At 34.2% G+C, this 17,805-nt stretch overlaps 1 protein-coding gene across 1 annotated transcript in view; it reads left to right on the plus strand.

Annotated features, from left to right (window-relative positions):
• LOC117171427 overlaps window positions 1-17,176 on the plus strand; it is a 201,874-nt gene extending 184,698 nt beyond the window's left edge. Inside the window, exons 3-5 of the mRNA XM_033358739.1 lie at window positions 12,122-12,380; window positions 15,490-15,724; window positions 15,876-17,176. Of these exons, the coding sequence (XP_033214630.1) occupies window positions 12,122-12,380; window positions 15,490-15,724; window positions 15,876-16,774 (1,393 nt within the window). The 3' untranslated portion in view covers window positions 16,775-17,176. The remainder of the gene's footprint in view (window positions 1-12,121; window positions 12,381-15,489; window positions 15,725-15,875) is intronic.
• The last annotated feature ends 629 nt before the right edge of the window (window positions 17,177-17,805 follow it).

The following is a 17,805-nucleotide window of genomic DNA, read 5'->3' on the forward strand; positions in this document are numbered from 1 at the left end:
TATGGATTTAATAAGAGGGACTTTTCTGCTACGACGCGCTAAGTACCTACCAGTATATGGAAATATATGTAACATCCTGTAAAATAATGTAACAGATGTAAGATTACGTTATATAATGTTTCTGTCGGATGTCTCTCCTTATGTCTGTCGTAGTATTTTCAAGGGACGAGAAGTGAGAGTTTGGCAATGCAGAGAGAACAAAATAGAAGTAAGAGACTTTAAGAGAATAAAAATTTGCCTGTGAACTGAGGGCAAATCAATAATAACAATGCCATCGAGTAAAACTTAAGTTTTTCAATTACTTGGAAAAATTATTTTTTACAATAAGTGTATTTTTATATAATTTTTTATTTTTCAACATCTATTCAATTAAATACAAAACTCGTAAAAAAACAATCGATTTTATCATGAAATTGAATATATTTTGAAAAATAAAAGATAATATAAAAATACACTTATTGTGAAAAATCATTTTTGTCCATCCCCCTTTGAAAACGCGCCATTGCATGCACTTAAAGCAGGCGTAAGGTGGACACTTTCAGCCCAGTGGTCTTCTCACATGCACACTTCGCTGCGGGGTCAACGTGAAACTTTACGCCCGCTACATAAAAAATATTATGCCCGCTATAAATACACTGAAACATGCAATTGGGACGTTCGGCAGAAGTGGTAATATTATATTACGTAAATTGAACTGCTTTTTTAACCCTTTCATCATAAAATATTTACAAAAGGGAAAGGGGAAAAGGATAAAATAGTAAAGGGAAAAGGGGGAAAAAAGGAAAGGGGAAACAGAAAGAGGGAATAGTGAAAAGGAAAAAGAAGGAAGAAAATGAGAAACTGGATAGGGTGAAAAGGAAAAGGGAGAAAGAGAAGAATAAAAGGGGAAAGAGAAGAATAGGAAAAAGAACATGAGTAAAGGGAAACATTTCCCTTCCCCTTTACCTCTTTCTCAATTCCCCCTTTGCATTTTTCTTTCCCCTTTCCCAATCCCCTTCACCGTTTTTCTTTACCCTGTCCACTGTCCCCATTTAACCCTTTCCCCCTTCCTTCTCCCCATTTCTCTTTACAGTTTCTGCTTTCGCTTTCCACCATTTCCCCTATCTTCATTTTCCAATTCCCTTTACCCTTTTTTCTACTCTACACGCTCCCCTTTTATTTTTCCATTTTCCCATTTCCGTATCGAAACCACCTCAGTGGCTATTTGCAATGTCATATAAAATCACATAGACCTAGAAATCTATGAGAATGAATGAGGTATTAAAAAACAAAAAATATACCCAAAGAAGCATATATAAACCACCTCAGTTGCCATTGGTAATTCCACATGGAGCCATACATACCCGGAAGTCTATGAGAATCAATATGGCACTCACGGAAACGAAGTAAAGATACCAACAGAAGCGTATAGAAACCACCCCAATGACTGTTGGTGGTTCCAAATAGGACTACATAGACTATGATAGTGTATGATAGCCTTACAATCTGAGAATCAATGGAACATTCAGCGAAAGGAAATATAGATACCAACAGAAGCATATAGAAACCCCCTCAGTGGCTGTTGGCAATTCCATATATAGCTATATAGATCCGGAAGTCTATGGGGATCAATAAGGAATTACAAAAAATGAAGTAAAGACACCAACAGAAACTTATAGATGGCACCTTAGCGATTGCTTGTAATTCCATATATATTCTTATAGAAGTACGGGAACCTAATTTAGGTCTGACAATATTTAATTTTCGTTCCCAAATTCCACATAGGACCCTGTTAGGAACGGTTAGGCAACACACCAATGTCAATTGCTTTTTAGAAGCCGGTTAGGGATCAGTTAGAAACTAATTTCGGCCTTTGACAATATTTGATTTCTGTTTTCGATCGTCGAATAGTACCCGGTTAGGAACGGTTAGAGAACACATCAGTATCAAGTGCCTTTGAGAAGCAGTTTAGGGAACAGTTAGAAACTAACTTCGGTCTCCGCAAATATTTGATTTCTGTTTTTGATCGTCAGATATAGAACACAGTTAAAAACGGATAAAGCACACACGAGTGTCAAATGCCTTTCAGAAGTCGATTAGAGACCAGTTAGAAACTAACTACGGTCATTGCAAATATTTTATTTCTGTTTTCGATCGCCGGGCAGAACCCGGTTTGGACCGACTACAGCACACACAAGTGTCAAACGGCTTTTAGAAACCGGCCAGAGACCAGTTTGGAAATAATTTCGGTTTTTGAAAATATTTTATTTCTGTTTTCGATCGTCGAATAGTACCCGGTTACGAACGGTTAGAGAACATATCAGTGTCAAGTGTCTTTTAGAAGCCGTTTAGGGAACAGTTAGAAACTAACTTCGGTCTTCGCAAATATTTGATTTCTGGTTTCAATCGTCAGATATAGAAGACAGTTAAAAACGGATAAAGCACACACGAGTGTCAAATGCCTTTTAGAAACCGTTTAGGGAACAGTTAGAAACTAACTTCGGTCTTCGCAAAGATGTGATTTCTGTTTTCGATCGCCAGATATAGAACACAGTTAAAAACGGATAGAGCACATACGAGTGTCAAATGCCTTTCAGAAGCCGGTTAGAGACCAGTTAGAAACTAACTTCGATCTTTGCAAACATTTTATTTTTGTTTTCGATCGCCGGACAGAAACCCGTTCGAACCGACTACATCACACGCAAGTGTCAAACGGCTTTTAGAAACCGGTTAGAGACCAGTTTCAAACTAATTTCGACCTTTGAGAATATTTCATTTCCGTCCAAAATTTCGGATTGACCTTAATTAGGAACAGTGAGAGAACACACGAGTGTAAAGTGCCTTTTATGAACCGGTTAGAGACCATTGAGAAACTTATTGCGGTCTGACAATATTTGATTCCTGTTTTCGATCGTCGGATAGAACCCGGTTTCGATCAGCTGCAGTACACACGAGTGTCATGTTTCTTTTAAAAGCCAGTCAGAGACAAGTTAGAAACTAATTTCATACGTCGAAAATATTTTATTTCTGTTTTCGATCGCCGGATAGAAGCTGTTTATGACTAATTACAACACACACGAGTGTCAAGTTTCTTTTACGAACCGGTTAGATACCAGTTAAAGACTACTTTCGGTCCTTGAAAATAGTTCATTTCTGTTCCCGAATTCCGAACAGAACCCAGTTAGAAACAATTAGAGAACTCACGAGTGTTAAGTGTGTTTTAGAAGCCTGTTAGGGACCAGTTACCAACTAACTTCAGTCATCGACAATATCTGATTTCTCTTTTCGATTGCCGGATAGAACCCGGGCAGGAACGGTCTGATTACACACCAGTAGGAAGTGCCTTTTAGGAACCGGTTAGAGAACAGTTAGAAACTGACTCTAGTGTCTGACAATATTTAATTTGTATTCCAAAATATCGGGTAGCAGCTGGTGAGGACCGTTTAGAAGACTTTGAAAACATGTTTTCTGAAACCATTTCCCATATAAGGACCGGTTAGGATCCGGTTCCATGCCAGATATTGAAATTGAGATCAGTTAAGAACCGGACAGAGGCGTTTAGAAACTAAATGAAGTTATACTCAGTCTCTATCTGGTTTCTAGATGGTTTTTATCTGGCATTTCATACAGGGATACTCTTTTTTAAAGTTTTCAACAAAACATTCATGATTTTCAGGAGGTGCTAATCACTGCCGGATTAACATTTTTCGGGGCCTGGGGCACTAGCCTCGCCGTGCCCCTTGGTAAATCCGACGCTGGTGCTAGTTCGTATTGCTGAAAACAAAAGTCTGGAGGTTGACTCCATAAACACTTCTTATCTGTACAAGAAGCAATGGCCAGTACCACAGTGTCCTTTCTAAAATGTAAATAAACTTATATTTAATAAAGAAAATATGAACAATCTTTTAGTGCATTTACAGCATTTACTGATAGTATCACTTGAGAAATAAAACAGAATAAAGTAGAAAAAATTCACGAAATTGAGACTGATTTTCAAGCTTGTTCCACTGTCAATAAAAAAGATTAAAGAAAAACAGTTATACCCTACCGATAGAAATCTCTGAGTATTCTCAAGCAAAATAGCCTGGCCCATTTGAGTCTATAAGCAGAGTCGATTTGAATGATTTAGTCTCTGAGATCCCTGACGGACCGAAGGAACCTAATGGAGCCTCTACGCCCGGTAATAAGCGTTGAATTCAGAAAAATTAAGAATTTGTATTCCTATGAATACGCGATTTTTCCTCCGTCTAAAAATCCCCCAACGGGAACAGAAAAAGTGCAAATCCTATTCCTCTCAATTGGCTTAGTAAAATTTAACGAATGCATTTATTTAACCTATTTTTCATTATTAAATCTTTTTATAACTTATAAATTCGAAAAATATTCAAATTTATATTTATTTATATTTCAATAATTTATTTAAACGCCTTAAAAAATGCACCAAAGAAATCTATTCAAATGTAAAGACCCCATTCGGGTATTTTTTTAAAAACTCAAAAAAACAGCAAAATCAACTTTTAAATGGTTGAAATTCGGAACTCACGGTGTAATCGTAATACTTTTTCTTGCAGCGTTAAAAACTTTAAAAAATAAAATAACTGACATTTAAATGGGCCGAATGCGCCTTCAAGAGCATCTTCTTTTAGTAGTAGTTCATAAGCGTTCCGTCGGTAACTTTAAGAATTTTTTTTTCACGGGCCGCGCATGTCGAAGACGCGGATTTGATCTGATTGGCCAAGTTCAGTTGGTGTTGATCCTAAAAAGGAACCGGGAAATTGAAATATTAAATAAAATGAAACTTGATCGAGAGATATAGAAATATCCAAAGTATTGATTAAATAAACTCTCCTACAACTAAGTCCGGATGTGACAATTGATTGATTGGATGACACACCCCGTTACTCCACCCTTAAGCATCCCCACTCTCCGTTTCAGGCCCCGTCGGGGTGAGTCCACTTTCCGAAGTTACACGATTGAAAAAGGACCCTCCCCGACGACACCATGCTTAACCGAACCTAAGTAAATTGTCCCTGGCAGACCGAAGACATTTTTGTAGCTTATTTCTAAGGGCAAATAAAATACCATATTTCCTAAGTAAATGTAAGCTTTATCCCCAGGTCTTTTCTTAACGATTATTAGCTCTGTACGTGGGAATTTCGTATTTTCAGGAATCCTAAAATTTTCCATCGTAAACTCCTTATGACTTTCCCTACGAACTTATTCGAAAGTTCCCGCATAAGAGATTCGATTAATTTAATCGAATAACATCAAGCGAAAAGCAATCGCGATAGTCGCTCGTTACATTGTCTGGATGCTAGCACAACGCAGTGGAAACCTGAGACAACAACGCTCCGTTTCAAGTGAGAGAGAATTTTATTTTTAAACTTCGCGCACAACATACTACTTTAGCTATCATGAAAGGGCTTGAAGTCACCTTCTGCAGAAGTTAATGACATTTTAAAACATTTTTAACGCTGCAAAAAAAGTATTGCGATTACTTCGTGAGTTTCTAATAAAAAATTAAGCTTAGAATTCCAATTCCAACAGTTTAAAAGTTGATCTTGCTGGTTTTTTTTTAGTTTTTTTAAAAGGAACCGAATGGAAACCCAATGGGGTCTTTCCGTGTACTTTATAGAGGCTCCTTTCGGTTCCTTCGGTCCGCCAGGGAATTACAGAACTAACTTAACTACAGTCTTATAAATAATCGTATAAAACTAAAACAAAAATCAGCAACACGTTTTAATATTTATAACGACTATGAAAATGTAAAAATGCGATCTGTTACGAAATCTAAAGTGTTTTTTTTTTAATATATCTAGGGAATGATATTCCTTTATACTATTCGTACTGCCGATTTTATAAGGAACAAAGAAATTTCAAAATTAGATTGTATCATGCTTTTTATTATTCAAAGTATTGTAAATAAATTGTAATACTTTTACAAAGTTGGCTACAGTAATGTTTTAATTATTTTAATTATTCATATTATCTAAAACACAGCCCTTCGTCTTCAATAATGGTCAAAGAAAATTTTTAAACTTGAATAATAACTTTTATTAATGAATGTACTTTCCTTATAATATATCATTATAATAATGATAGTAAAATTATGATGAATGCAATAATAAATATACTTTTTTGTATTAAATTTTATTATGACTTTTATAATTTATTTAATAGTACGCCTAAAGGGATGTAAACCTACCATACTCAATTTGAATGAAGTTTGAAGGAAAACCGTTAATTTTTTAAACAATGGCATGAGGCTTTTAGCAGAATTTATTATTCAAAATCATTTAATATTACGTTTAATTCATAAAATACGAGTTTCAAAATATTTTCGGGGAAAATTATCGTTTAATCAAATTGAGTTTGTTTAAAAAACTGTTAATGTATTATTTGTAAACACTATACAGTCGCTAACAAATAATTTTATATGTTCTATTTTATATTATTTTAAAAAGTTTTTGAAAGAGAACTGCTTGAGCAAATAAAAATTGTTTAACCAAATAGAAATATCTTCTTTCAGTTCTTTCGGTCCGCCAGGGACAATCTGAGAAGATTGAGTCCTTTTCAAGGTCCTTTTAAGAATATTGCGACGGTAATATAATGTTCCTTTTGTATTCGTCACGTACCGGATGGGCAGAGATATTTACAGTAGTTGGCCGTCGCTAACCCGACCCTCCCTTTTTAAATTTTTCTTCAAATTATGGACACTTTTTTTTAATTGACGAACTTTCTCATTATACTTATTTATAATTATAACTTATATACTTATGTTTTAGGCTGTTAACTATGAAATCTAAAAAATCTACTTCTAAATTTTAATCCGAAAGCTTAACAAAGGACCCTTACGTGTTGGCTACTCTATTGAAATATCCTTTTTGCTTGTTATTATGATCGAATTCTTACTTCAATTTCAGACTCTCTGCTTGTTGTTTATGATCGTATTTCTATTTCAATTTCGGAAAGGACATTTTAAAGCCTTTAAAACATTTAAAAGAGCTACCTGGAGCTTTAAATATATCTGCTTGAGTGCCTGCGGAGAATTTCTCTGAGCTTCTCTGACCCTAGAGAATCTTTAGAATATACTCAAAGATTTCTATCGGTAGGGTAATCATCATCAAGTATTTCTCTTTTTAGTTACTGCTGATTTTTCCTTTCAGCCGATATAAATTAAATTTTGCATTGAAATGTCAATAGTTAATATTACATTTTAAATGTTTATGAGGGGGAAAAATTGAAGAATTTATTATTCAGACAACAAGAGTTCAAAATATTCACGACATTGTATGTTCAGAAACATTAATGTAGCAACTATGTGTTTGCATTTTTGACTGGATCCAGCTTTACACGAACACTGCATTTTTTCGACGACACCATTAATCAATAAAGTTCCTGATATTTCATGTAGAGCACTTTTTAAATTCGAAGTTTGCAAACAAAATGCAATAATAGAAACTGAAGTTTCATTTTCCACCTCTTTTCCGCAAAATAGGTGTCCTGCATGTAAAATTCTTTCTCCTTCTACGAAGCTTCTACAAGCCGGTGTAGTTTTTGTAAAATTACAAATTTGAGCCATTACTACTTTCATTTTTAAGGTTTAAGACTAATTTTTAATGTTTTTACACGAGTCGTATGAGATATATACCTACTGTCGCCAGCCATATTGCTTTTACCGCTAGTGGTGCCCTCAAAATTTCAGATCCCAATGGCTCAAGTAGTATGTTGCGCGCGAAGTTTAAAAATAAAATTCAAAATTTGCAAATAAATGTAAATAAATATATTTAATAATATATATATCTTATTTCACACAAATTTAACACCTTCACCGATAAGAATATAAAAAATGAGAATGTAAACAAATTTTCGGCCCATGTAAATGACAGGTATTTTATTTTTTAAAGTTTTTAACGCTGCAAGAAAAAGTATTGCGATTACTTCGTGAGTTTCTAATGGAAATTTTAACGTAGAATCCGAATTTTTTCAATTTAAAGAATGATACTGCTGTTTTTTTTTAGTTTTTTAAGAAGAAACCGAAAGGGGACACAGTGGGATCTTTAAGGGTACTTTTTAGAGGCTCCTTTCAGTTCCTTCGGCCCGCCAGGGTTTTTATTTGAAAAAGAATAAAGATAATTTTAAAAATAAGCCTAGTTACATCTCTCGTACTTTATGTGTTTAATTAAATAATTAATACTTAGCAATAAAAATCGGCGCCAAATATAGTATTTCCACTTTTATTTTTTGCTATTTGATTTATCTTATTATGTTTATTTATAATATATTTTTTTACTTTATCACTTTAAAAAATGCAGGACAAATGATTCTAAATTGTCACTACCGATTTCAGTTAACTTCGAACAAATTCTAATTTTCCGTATATATTTTAAATAAAAATTATCTGTGTCTCACCGCCCTTTGCGGCGGAATCTTACCTAAAACGCTATCGTATCATCGTCAACATTTTGATAGATACTATGCCAATTGAGCGAAAACTTTCTAGAGATCTTCTTTTAACCTACCTGAACAATTTCTTCGTTAACTGTTTTTGATTTTGCAAAACTCGCTCGACTCCTGAAAAGATCGAAATTGTTTGTGCACGAATTGTGCAACGCCTCAGAAATTTTCTTTTACTTTTTTTCTGACATACCTTTTAAAATTTAGCTAATGTTATCGGTCGCAGAAGATACTTCTGGTTGATTTTATTTTAAAATTCTAAAAAGCCCCGATTTCCACTCCAGAAAAATAATTCTGTATCTCCTTTTTACACTCAGAGCCTTAATCTCCTCTTATACGTGGAGTAAAAGATCGCGCGAAACGAACTCCGTGTTGCATCAACACGGCGCACAGTGGGGCAAAATGGACAAAATTCAATCTATACGCGAATTTTAATGGGTTCAGGCGCGGATCCAGAGGGTGACAATCGCCCCCCCCCCCTGAGCTTGCAAAAAAACACGTATAAGGCGTTATGTAAGGTTCACAGTATTTGAAGAATATTGTTTTTTTTTTAATATTTAATAATGCCATTAAAAATAGCTTATCAACATAATTTCATAATTTAAAATAAACTGAATTGAGGACCTTTTTTTTAGTCCTCAGTATAAGGTTGGCAGCGGTACCCCCATCCCCTGTAGGGTATCTGTGGATCCGCCGCTGAATGGATTTGGATAAACTTAATTTTATAGTACTCGTTAGGTATCAAATAACACCTGCAATTGCTACTTTTGTCAATTTCGACCCTGGAGAAAAGAACAAAATTAAACAAGCCAAATTCACAAAATTAGTATGATTTAAAAAACTACACTTTTATCTAGAAAAACCTTTTTTTTACATTTTCCAATATTATTACACTAAAATTCCTCAGTTATTCTCTAAAAAACTACATAAAATATATCTAGGTATTTTTTTAGAGGACAAAAATTGATTTTTACAGTGAAAAAGCAATGATTTTATTGTTTTATTGTGTTTTGTTCACAAAAGTGGCAGTCGTAGGTGTTGGTTGACTACCTAACGAGTACTATAAAATTTATTTGATCCAAATCAATTGAAAAATTCGCGTGAGGATTGAATTTTTTCGGAAGGTAGGGTGAGAAGACGGGAGGGAATCTCTGAGGGATTCTGGATGGATAGGGGGTTGAGGTAAGGGTGCCCACTTAGCTCAAAGCTTTTTGCAATTTTGATCGCGGATATGGAAAGTAAGCTAGCGGCCGGAGTGGTAGAAGGAGTTAGGGTAAGAGGAGTCAGGATATGATCACTAGCATATGCAGATGACACAGTGCTGTTGGCAAAGAGCGAAGAGGCTTTAAAGGAGATGATGAAGAGGTTGAGAAGATACTTGGACAAAAATGGGCTAGAATTAAATGCGGAAAAGTCGAAGGTTATGGTATTCAGGAAGGAAGGTGGGAGAGATAGGGGAAGGGAGTGGAAGTGGAACGGAAAAGCGGTACAGGAGGTGAAAGAGTTTGTGTACTTGGGTTTCCTGTTTCGAAGGAATGGGGGAGTGGATGGTCATATAAAAGAGAGGATGAGAAGGGAAAATGTGGTGATGAGGAAGGTGTGGGGGCTGGGGGAGAGGTTGTTCGCAGATGATTTTGTAAGGAGAATAAAATTGTTTGATTCGCTAGTGATGAGCGTCTTATTTTACGGAGTGGAGGTGTGGGGTTGGAAGGTAAGTGAGGAGGTAAATAGGATACAGGAGAGGTATGTAAAGTGGACACTTGGGTTGGCAAGGAATACGCCGAACTATATTGTCAGGAGGGAGACAGGAAGAACGAATTTAGGGATTATAACAGGGAGTCGACCGTGTAATTATGAGGAGAAATTTTTGGAAGAGGGGGGAAGTAAATTGGTTACAGAGTGTTGGTGGGAGAAGGAGAACAGACGTATTGGTGCAAAGATGGAGACGGAAAGGGAAAGGTATTTTAGAACGAATGGATTGCAGATGTATGAAGTTAGCAGGAGGCACGAGGAAGGAAGGATGGAAGGTATACGAGTTGGTATAAAATAATGGCATGGAGAAAGAGAAGGTAGAAGGAGAGGAGAGGATAAGAGAGTCAAGGTTTATCGGGAACTATGTGTGGATTATGCCGAGGGAGAGGCGCAATATTTGTGTGAGAAAGGAGAGCAAGGTAGTCAGAGACTTATAGCGAGAATGAGATGCGGTTGCATGGAAGGTTATAATAGGTTCTGGATTTCTAGAGAGAAGAGAATGTGTGAACTGTGCGGGAAAGGGGATGCAAAAGTTGAACACTGGTTGGAGGAGTGTGAAAAGGTGGAAAGGAGTGAGATAAGCATGGAGGTATTGTTGCATGAAAGGGGGGACAAAAGGGCAGTAGCATGGGTGAAGTGGGTGTTGGGTAAGATGGAGAAAAAGAGAAGGAAAGATTTAAATAGGCGAGGAAGTAGATGTAAGAAAAATGTAAATATTGTAAATAATAGTTAAGTATTAGGTGTTAGCCGCGGGGACGAAGGCTGGTAATGCGAGGCATAGCGATAAAAGAGCGAAATGCGTGCGAGGCGTGGCGAGGCGCAGCGGGAACTATAGGCTATAGAAACGAGCGGATTAGCTATAAGGTGTGGATGGATGTTACTTTGTAAGAAATAGTCGTAAGAAAATTTTGTAAAAAAAATGGAAGTGTAAGCATTTCAATTTTTTAAGGCCAGCAGGCTGAAAAATAAACGTTTATCTATCTATTTTCTTATATTTTCCAGAAACGTTTCAAGCGAGTGTGAGCCTACCCTACAGTGATAACTTTCGTTTAAAATCGACAGGGAGTCGTGTAAACTCAAAGCGCAGCGCCACCGTGTTGAGGTAACACGGTGCAATGAATAAAATCAAGTTTCCCGTCGCGTTCATTCAAAGTACTATTTTCTTGAATTGACACGATATCGTTTCGATTCAATGCGATTTCTATTCAAAGAAATCGCTGTGCTGTATTCACAGGATATTTTTCTTCGTGTACTTTTTACTTATCTAGCGTGGTTTGGCTGAAAATTATAATTTTCGAATTATTCATTTGGATTCATAAAACCAAAAAAAAAAAAAAAACGAGTCCTGTCCGAAAAAGGTTGAAACAATAATTATAGGTATTTCGAAGAGCTTCAATTCTTAATTCATACTTTTTTTACGCTATCGTCAAAACTTGATTTTCGGCTCCGGGGGATCTCGAAACGTGGAGATCCGTTGAAAAATAGTGGTGTGAGATTTCTGGATTGCTTGTGTTTTAAAAAACATTTTTTCAAGGGACATAATTGTTTGTAAGCCTTCTTGTACAATTTTATTGCACAATTTGTTTCATTTTGCATCCTATTTAAATTCCAGATATGAAAAGGAAGTGTCTTGTAAAATAAAAAAAGAAAATTAGATATGTTGCATTTTTCTTTTTTTCATGTCAGTTGTTCAATAATAAGAAAAATAAGAAAAATTACCTTATCTTAATTAAACCTAAGCTTACGAAACCCTTAATTGAAGTTGCTTGTTGACTTCTTCTCGAACTGAGTTTTATTTCACTATATTAAAAACATAAACAATTTAAAAATCCATATTAAAAAAATTTTTTCTTGATATTAAAGTAATATTAGTTGTAGATAATGTTCCGATTTTTTTTTGTAAATCATACTAATGTGTCTGTATGTATTTCAGAAACATGAGATTTCGGTCGCCACTGCCTATTATTATTTTCCCAAGAATATCGGTTTCAAGGACAATCCTCCTAATTATTGGATTGCTAGACATACGTAGTTTTGCAGAGACCAGTGTTAAAGAAACTGAAAAAATTGATTCAATCATGAACAATTTATTAAACAACGAAACTACTCAAAATGAATCAAGTCTGATGATACCTGTAGCAGAAAAACAATCACGAATTCCTCATAATTTAGAACACTATAACTTAAAGAGGGTAAGTCATGTCAGCGAAATCTTACGTCCATGTTAAACATGCATGCACATGAGGACAACGAAAAAACGATTTACACCTACAGGGCAAGATAACCCCCTCCTACAAAGTTTCCATTTGTGGATGGAAATATGTGCCAAAAATCTAAATTTTTACGTATTGTTTATTTTCATCAATTCCTGTCATCTTTTTTAATACAAATAACTACTCATAGGGAATTTGACTTCATCCCATAACTTTTTAAAGAATTCGTGATTGTAACTCATCTAATCCATCATTTTAGTTGCTCAAGCAGTTTTCTTTCAAAAACTTTTTAAAATAATATAAAATGGAGCATTTAAAATTATTTATTTGCGACTGTATAGTGTTTACAAAGAATATATTAACATTTTTTTAACAAACTGAATTTGATTAAACAATAATTTTCCCCGAAAATATTTTTATACTCGTATTTTATGAATTAAACATAATATTAAATGATTTTGAATAGTAAATTCTGTTAAAAGCTTGATGGCATTGTTTGAACAAGTAACTGTTCTACTTCAAATATCCTTCAAATTGAGTATGGTAGGTTTATATTGCTTTAGGCGTACTATTCAATAAATCATAAAAGCCATAATAAAATTTAAAATAAAAAAGTATGTTTATTACTGAATTTATCATAATTTTAATATCATTATTATGATGATATATTATAAGGAAAGTACATTCATTATTAAAAATTATTATTCAAGTTTCAAAATTTTCTTTGAACATTATTGAAGACGAAGGGCTGTGTTTCAGATAATATAAATAATTAAAACATTACTGTAGCCAACTTTGTAAAAGTATTAGAATTTATTTATAATACTTTGAATAATAAAAAGCATTATATAATCTAATTTTAAATTTTCTTTGTTCCTTCTAAAATGGGCAGTACGAATAGTATAAAAGAATATCATTCCCTAGATATGTTACAAAAAAAAACACTTTAGATTTCGTAAAAGATCGCATTTGTACATTTTCATAGTCGTTATAAATATTAAAACGTGATGCTGATTATCGTTTTAGCTTTGTACGATTATTTATAAGACTGTTGTTAAGTTATTTCTGTAATTCCCTAGCGGACCGAAGGAACCGTAAGAGGCCTCTGCAAAGTACCCGTAAAGACCACATTGGGTCCCCATTCGGTTCCTTTTTAAAAAACTTAAAAAAAGCAAGATCAACTTTTAAACTGTTGGAATTCGGATTCTAAGTTAAATTTTCCATTAGAAACTCACGGAGTGATCGCAATACTTTTTTTTGCAGCGTTAAACATTTTTAAAATGTCAATGACTTCTGTAGAAGTGACTTTAAGCGCATCCATAATATCTCAAGTAGTATGTTGCGCGCGAAGTTTAGAAATAAAATTCTCTCTCACTTGTAACGCAGCTTTGTTGTCTGAGGTTGCCACTGCGTGGCGATAGCATCCAGAAAATATTCTTAAAGTTACCAACGGAACGCTTATGAACTACTACTAAAAGAAGATGCACTTGAAGGCGCCTTCGGCCCATGTAAATGACAGGTTTTTTTAATTTTTTATAGTTTTTAACGCTGCAAGAAAAAGTATTGCCATTACTCTGTGAGTTTATAATGCAAATTTTAACGTAGAATCCGAATTTTAACAATTTAAATTTGATTGTGTTAGTTTTTTTTTCTTGATTTTTTTAAAAAGGAACCGAATGGGGTCTTTACGGGTACTTTGTAGAGGCTCCATTCGGTTCTTTCGGTCCGCCAGGGTTTCACACATGTAACGGTGAACTTGCTTCAAATTTTCTACTTGAGGGCCTTTTTAAAATGGAGATTTAAAAAATGGTTGTGTTTTTTAATTTAGAAAATACGATTTTAAAAATATTTTTGAAAAAATAATTGCACTACAGTCAGAAAGAGTGCATTGTGGTACGAGTGGGGAAAATGGTCGATTGCAAAAGAGCGTGAAAGAATGCTAGTTCTCAATCAACCATACTCCACGAGTGACTCATACTATTTTGTCCAACAACTACGCAAAAAAGACGACTTTTTTCGTCTGAAAATAGTGGAATCTGATGCAAAACGCCTGAGTTGCAGATGGCGCCACGTGACGGCATTTCAATCTTATATTCACGACAAAGCATCATTTTCTCCCACTTTTCAACGTACTTTGTTCCACTTGTTAGGAGAATTTTCCTCACTAGTGGAAAAACCATGCTATTTTTCAAAGCTCACGTCAATGATTGAGAAATCGCTTATTTTGTTCGCTATTTTCAGACGGAAAAAATCGTCTTTTTCGCGTAGGTGTTCGAGAAAATAGTTTTATGTCTTCTATGTTATATCATTTATTAATTATCGAAAAAACTGCTTGAGCGAACAAAAATTGTTTCTACAAATAGAGATTTGTTAAACATTAGAAGAAGTGTATCAAAATTATGTTATTCAACAAAAATTAGCATAAGATACAAATTTGAGAAAAAGTGGACATCTCTGGCTCAATTTTTAGAAATTTTGAAAAGAAACAATAATTAATTGTTTAAATAATTACTTAATGATTAAAAAAATTTATTACTCCAAACAATAACCAACTGTTACATTACACTTAGAAAATACGATTTTTTACAATTTTTGGGAATAAGGAATTGTTTAAATACGATACATTTATTTAAACAATTAGAAATTGTTTAAAAGTCATTGGAAATGTTACAATTGCCCATTAGTTAATATTTATATGAAAAATACGACACGAATTTTTAAAAATCAACAATAATACGTAAAAATGTATTTTTTAATTTTTTTGTCATATTTGGGTCGCTGGGTTTCTGTATGCGTGTGGGGGGGGGGGGTAAAAATAAAATTTATTTGTATGGTTTTATTTTATAGACACTACTCTTCGATCCTCTAGAGTAAAAAAAAAAAGTTATGCAATGTGCACACACTTTAGAAAAAGCCTTACGATGGGGTGGACGGGGTCTGAAATGTAAAAATTAAAAAAATAACCCTTACATAATTTACCTAATAATAATGATTTTGATTTTTTTTCAGTAACTATCAAGATATTTTTCTAGTAGGTAATTTAAATTCATCAAAGCCGTAAAATATTAACCCAATAAAATGTTTTTAGGAGACGCCTCACCAAACGTGGAATAATAGTAATTCACAAAATCGATCAATGAAAAATGAAGTTTTACCTCTCAAAAACTCAGATAAAATCGATTTTAGTAAAAAGCCTACTTTAAAAAACTCAGGATGGCTGTATAATCACGAATCTCCTACTCAATGGAAACGAGAAGCTTACGAAGGAATGAGCAAATCGTCTTCTTCAGAAACTCAACAGTATCATGCTCAAGTGTATGAAGGTAAATAATAATAATCATTATTATAAATAATAGATTACATAATAATTACACAAATCGGCAAGAATCGTTGTCCTCTAATAAAAGAAAATTTTAATGGACCACTCTAGTCTCCGCATTCTCCATTTATAAAACTATAACTTCTCATTTCTAGATTACCATCAACAGCAGCAGCAAAAACGAGAACATCCTAAATATGTAGATGGTTATAATACAATTCCACCTAATGATTACATAGACAAATACAGAGATTACGGAAATATCCTTGAAGAACAGGAGATCCAAAAGTGGCGAAATTCCTATTATCCATCAGATGGTGGCGCCTCCTCTTTTGGTTGTTCCTGGTACAAACAAGACTCCACCTGCCAAACCAACGACGATTGCAACAGTCGAACCTCCGCCTTCTTATCAACCCTCGGAATGCTAGGCGATTATTTCTGGCAACTAATTCAACTAATGGCAATCAGTTTTCTTCCCTTTGTGATACCCATTCTCGCCCTGAAGCTTCTCCTCGTACCTCTCAAGATTTTCAAATTCCTACAGTTGATTAAATTCTTCTTCAAAGTCTTCATTGTGCTACCATTCATAATTCGTATCTTTTATCCAGCAATTTCAAACGTCTTTGGAATTCAAAATTTAATTGGACTTGAAAATTTATTTCACTCCAAGCCTTCTCATCCCGATCATCATTATCATCATGCGGAAACCAGGGAAGAAAATAATGTTACTAGAAACTGGCACAGTGATCTCGAAGAGTATATTCATCACTATGGCAATATTTCTGGTGAAAGACTTCTTCAAGGTTGCCCTAGGAAAGTTGCATGTGAATTAGGGTCTTTTCTTTCAGCCTCTGTGAAGACTAAATTCCCGAAGAAATTAGCCAACTACTTGATGGAAAAGGCGGAGAGAGCTGAAGAAGCTGAGAAATCGAGTAAGAAAGATAATCTTCTGGAATCAGAAAAAGTGAGCGCAGTTAGGGCTTTCATTATCGCAATAGGAAGAACGTGGTCGATCGATCAGTGTGCCGTTTATACGTGTAGTGTAATCCTTTAAAAAAATGCTTATTCTAATTCAGTTGGCCTAAACAAAGTGCGGGTGTTATACGTTTATCCAAAAAGTAAGAATTAGGTTTCTTAAGTCTCTATAGATTATTTTGTTCCATTATTATTGTTTTACGGCGTAAGAACTTGCATGCCGTAAAATAATATTTTCTATAAAACAAGTTATTTATATACATACAATAAGACAACGAAATTAGTATGTTCCCTGTTTCGTACAATTTCTTCGTAAGCCCCCGATGATTGAAATTGCTCAAGAAAATTCAAGCTCTTAAAACAAAGTAATCAAGCGTTCAAAATTCAGCATTTTTAATTTAAAAAGTTAAATAATTTACTATTTCAAAATTATGCTCTTGAAGGTGCCAAGCTTTCACTTTCCAATGGCCTAAAAAGCATCCCTGCGTGTCAACAATATGCTAAAACACTTCCAGGAAAAATGCAGAAGCAATTTTCCAGGTTAGCACCCGTTCCCGGAGAAATCCTGCGGTTGTCCTTATGACAAATTTTTAATTATATATATATATATAGTATAAATATGAACGCTTTAAGTTTGTAATTAGCCAATTGGAAACGTTGAAATTTTTTTATCTTGCAGATTATCAAAATGAAATTAAAAAAAAATAAATATAAATATATACATATATACATATATATATATATATGTGTGTGTGTGTGGGGGTGTGTATGTGCATATTTAATATTGTGCAATTTGATATGAGAAACCAGAAAAATTGAACAGTAATTTTTAACGTTCCAGATGGAAATATTAAATATTAACCGACTAAGGCCTAGAAATTAATTTTTTGAAATTGAACTTTGGAAAACCAACAATTTCATTTATGGGCGCTGAACAACAATACCTTTTTACAATTAGGAATTCGCTTTTAAACTTGAAAATTATCTGAGACGGGGCTATTTCAAAGCTACGTTAAACTGTGATTGACAAACATCTAAATCCAGATTTGAAACTTTTTCTCGTATTCCTCTTTACCCCGCTTTTGAAAGAATTCCTTTTTTTCCCCCTGC

Source organism: Belonocnema kinseyi, chromosome 4 (assembly GCF_010883055.1).
Source record: "Belonocnema kinseyi isolate 2016_QV_RU_SX_M_011 chromosome 4, B_treatae_v1, whole genome shotgun sequence".
Lineage (NCBI taxonomy): Eukaryota > Metazoa > Arthropoda > Insecta > Hymenoptera > Cynipidae > Belonocnema > Belonocnema kinseyi.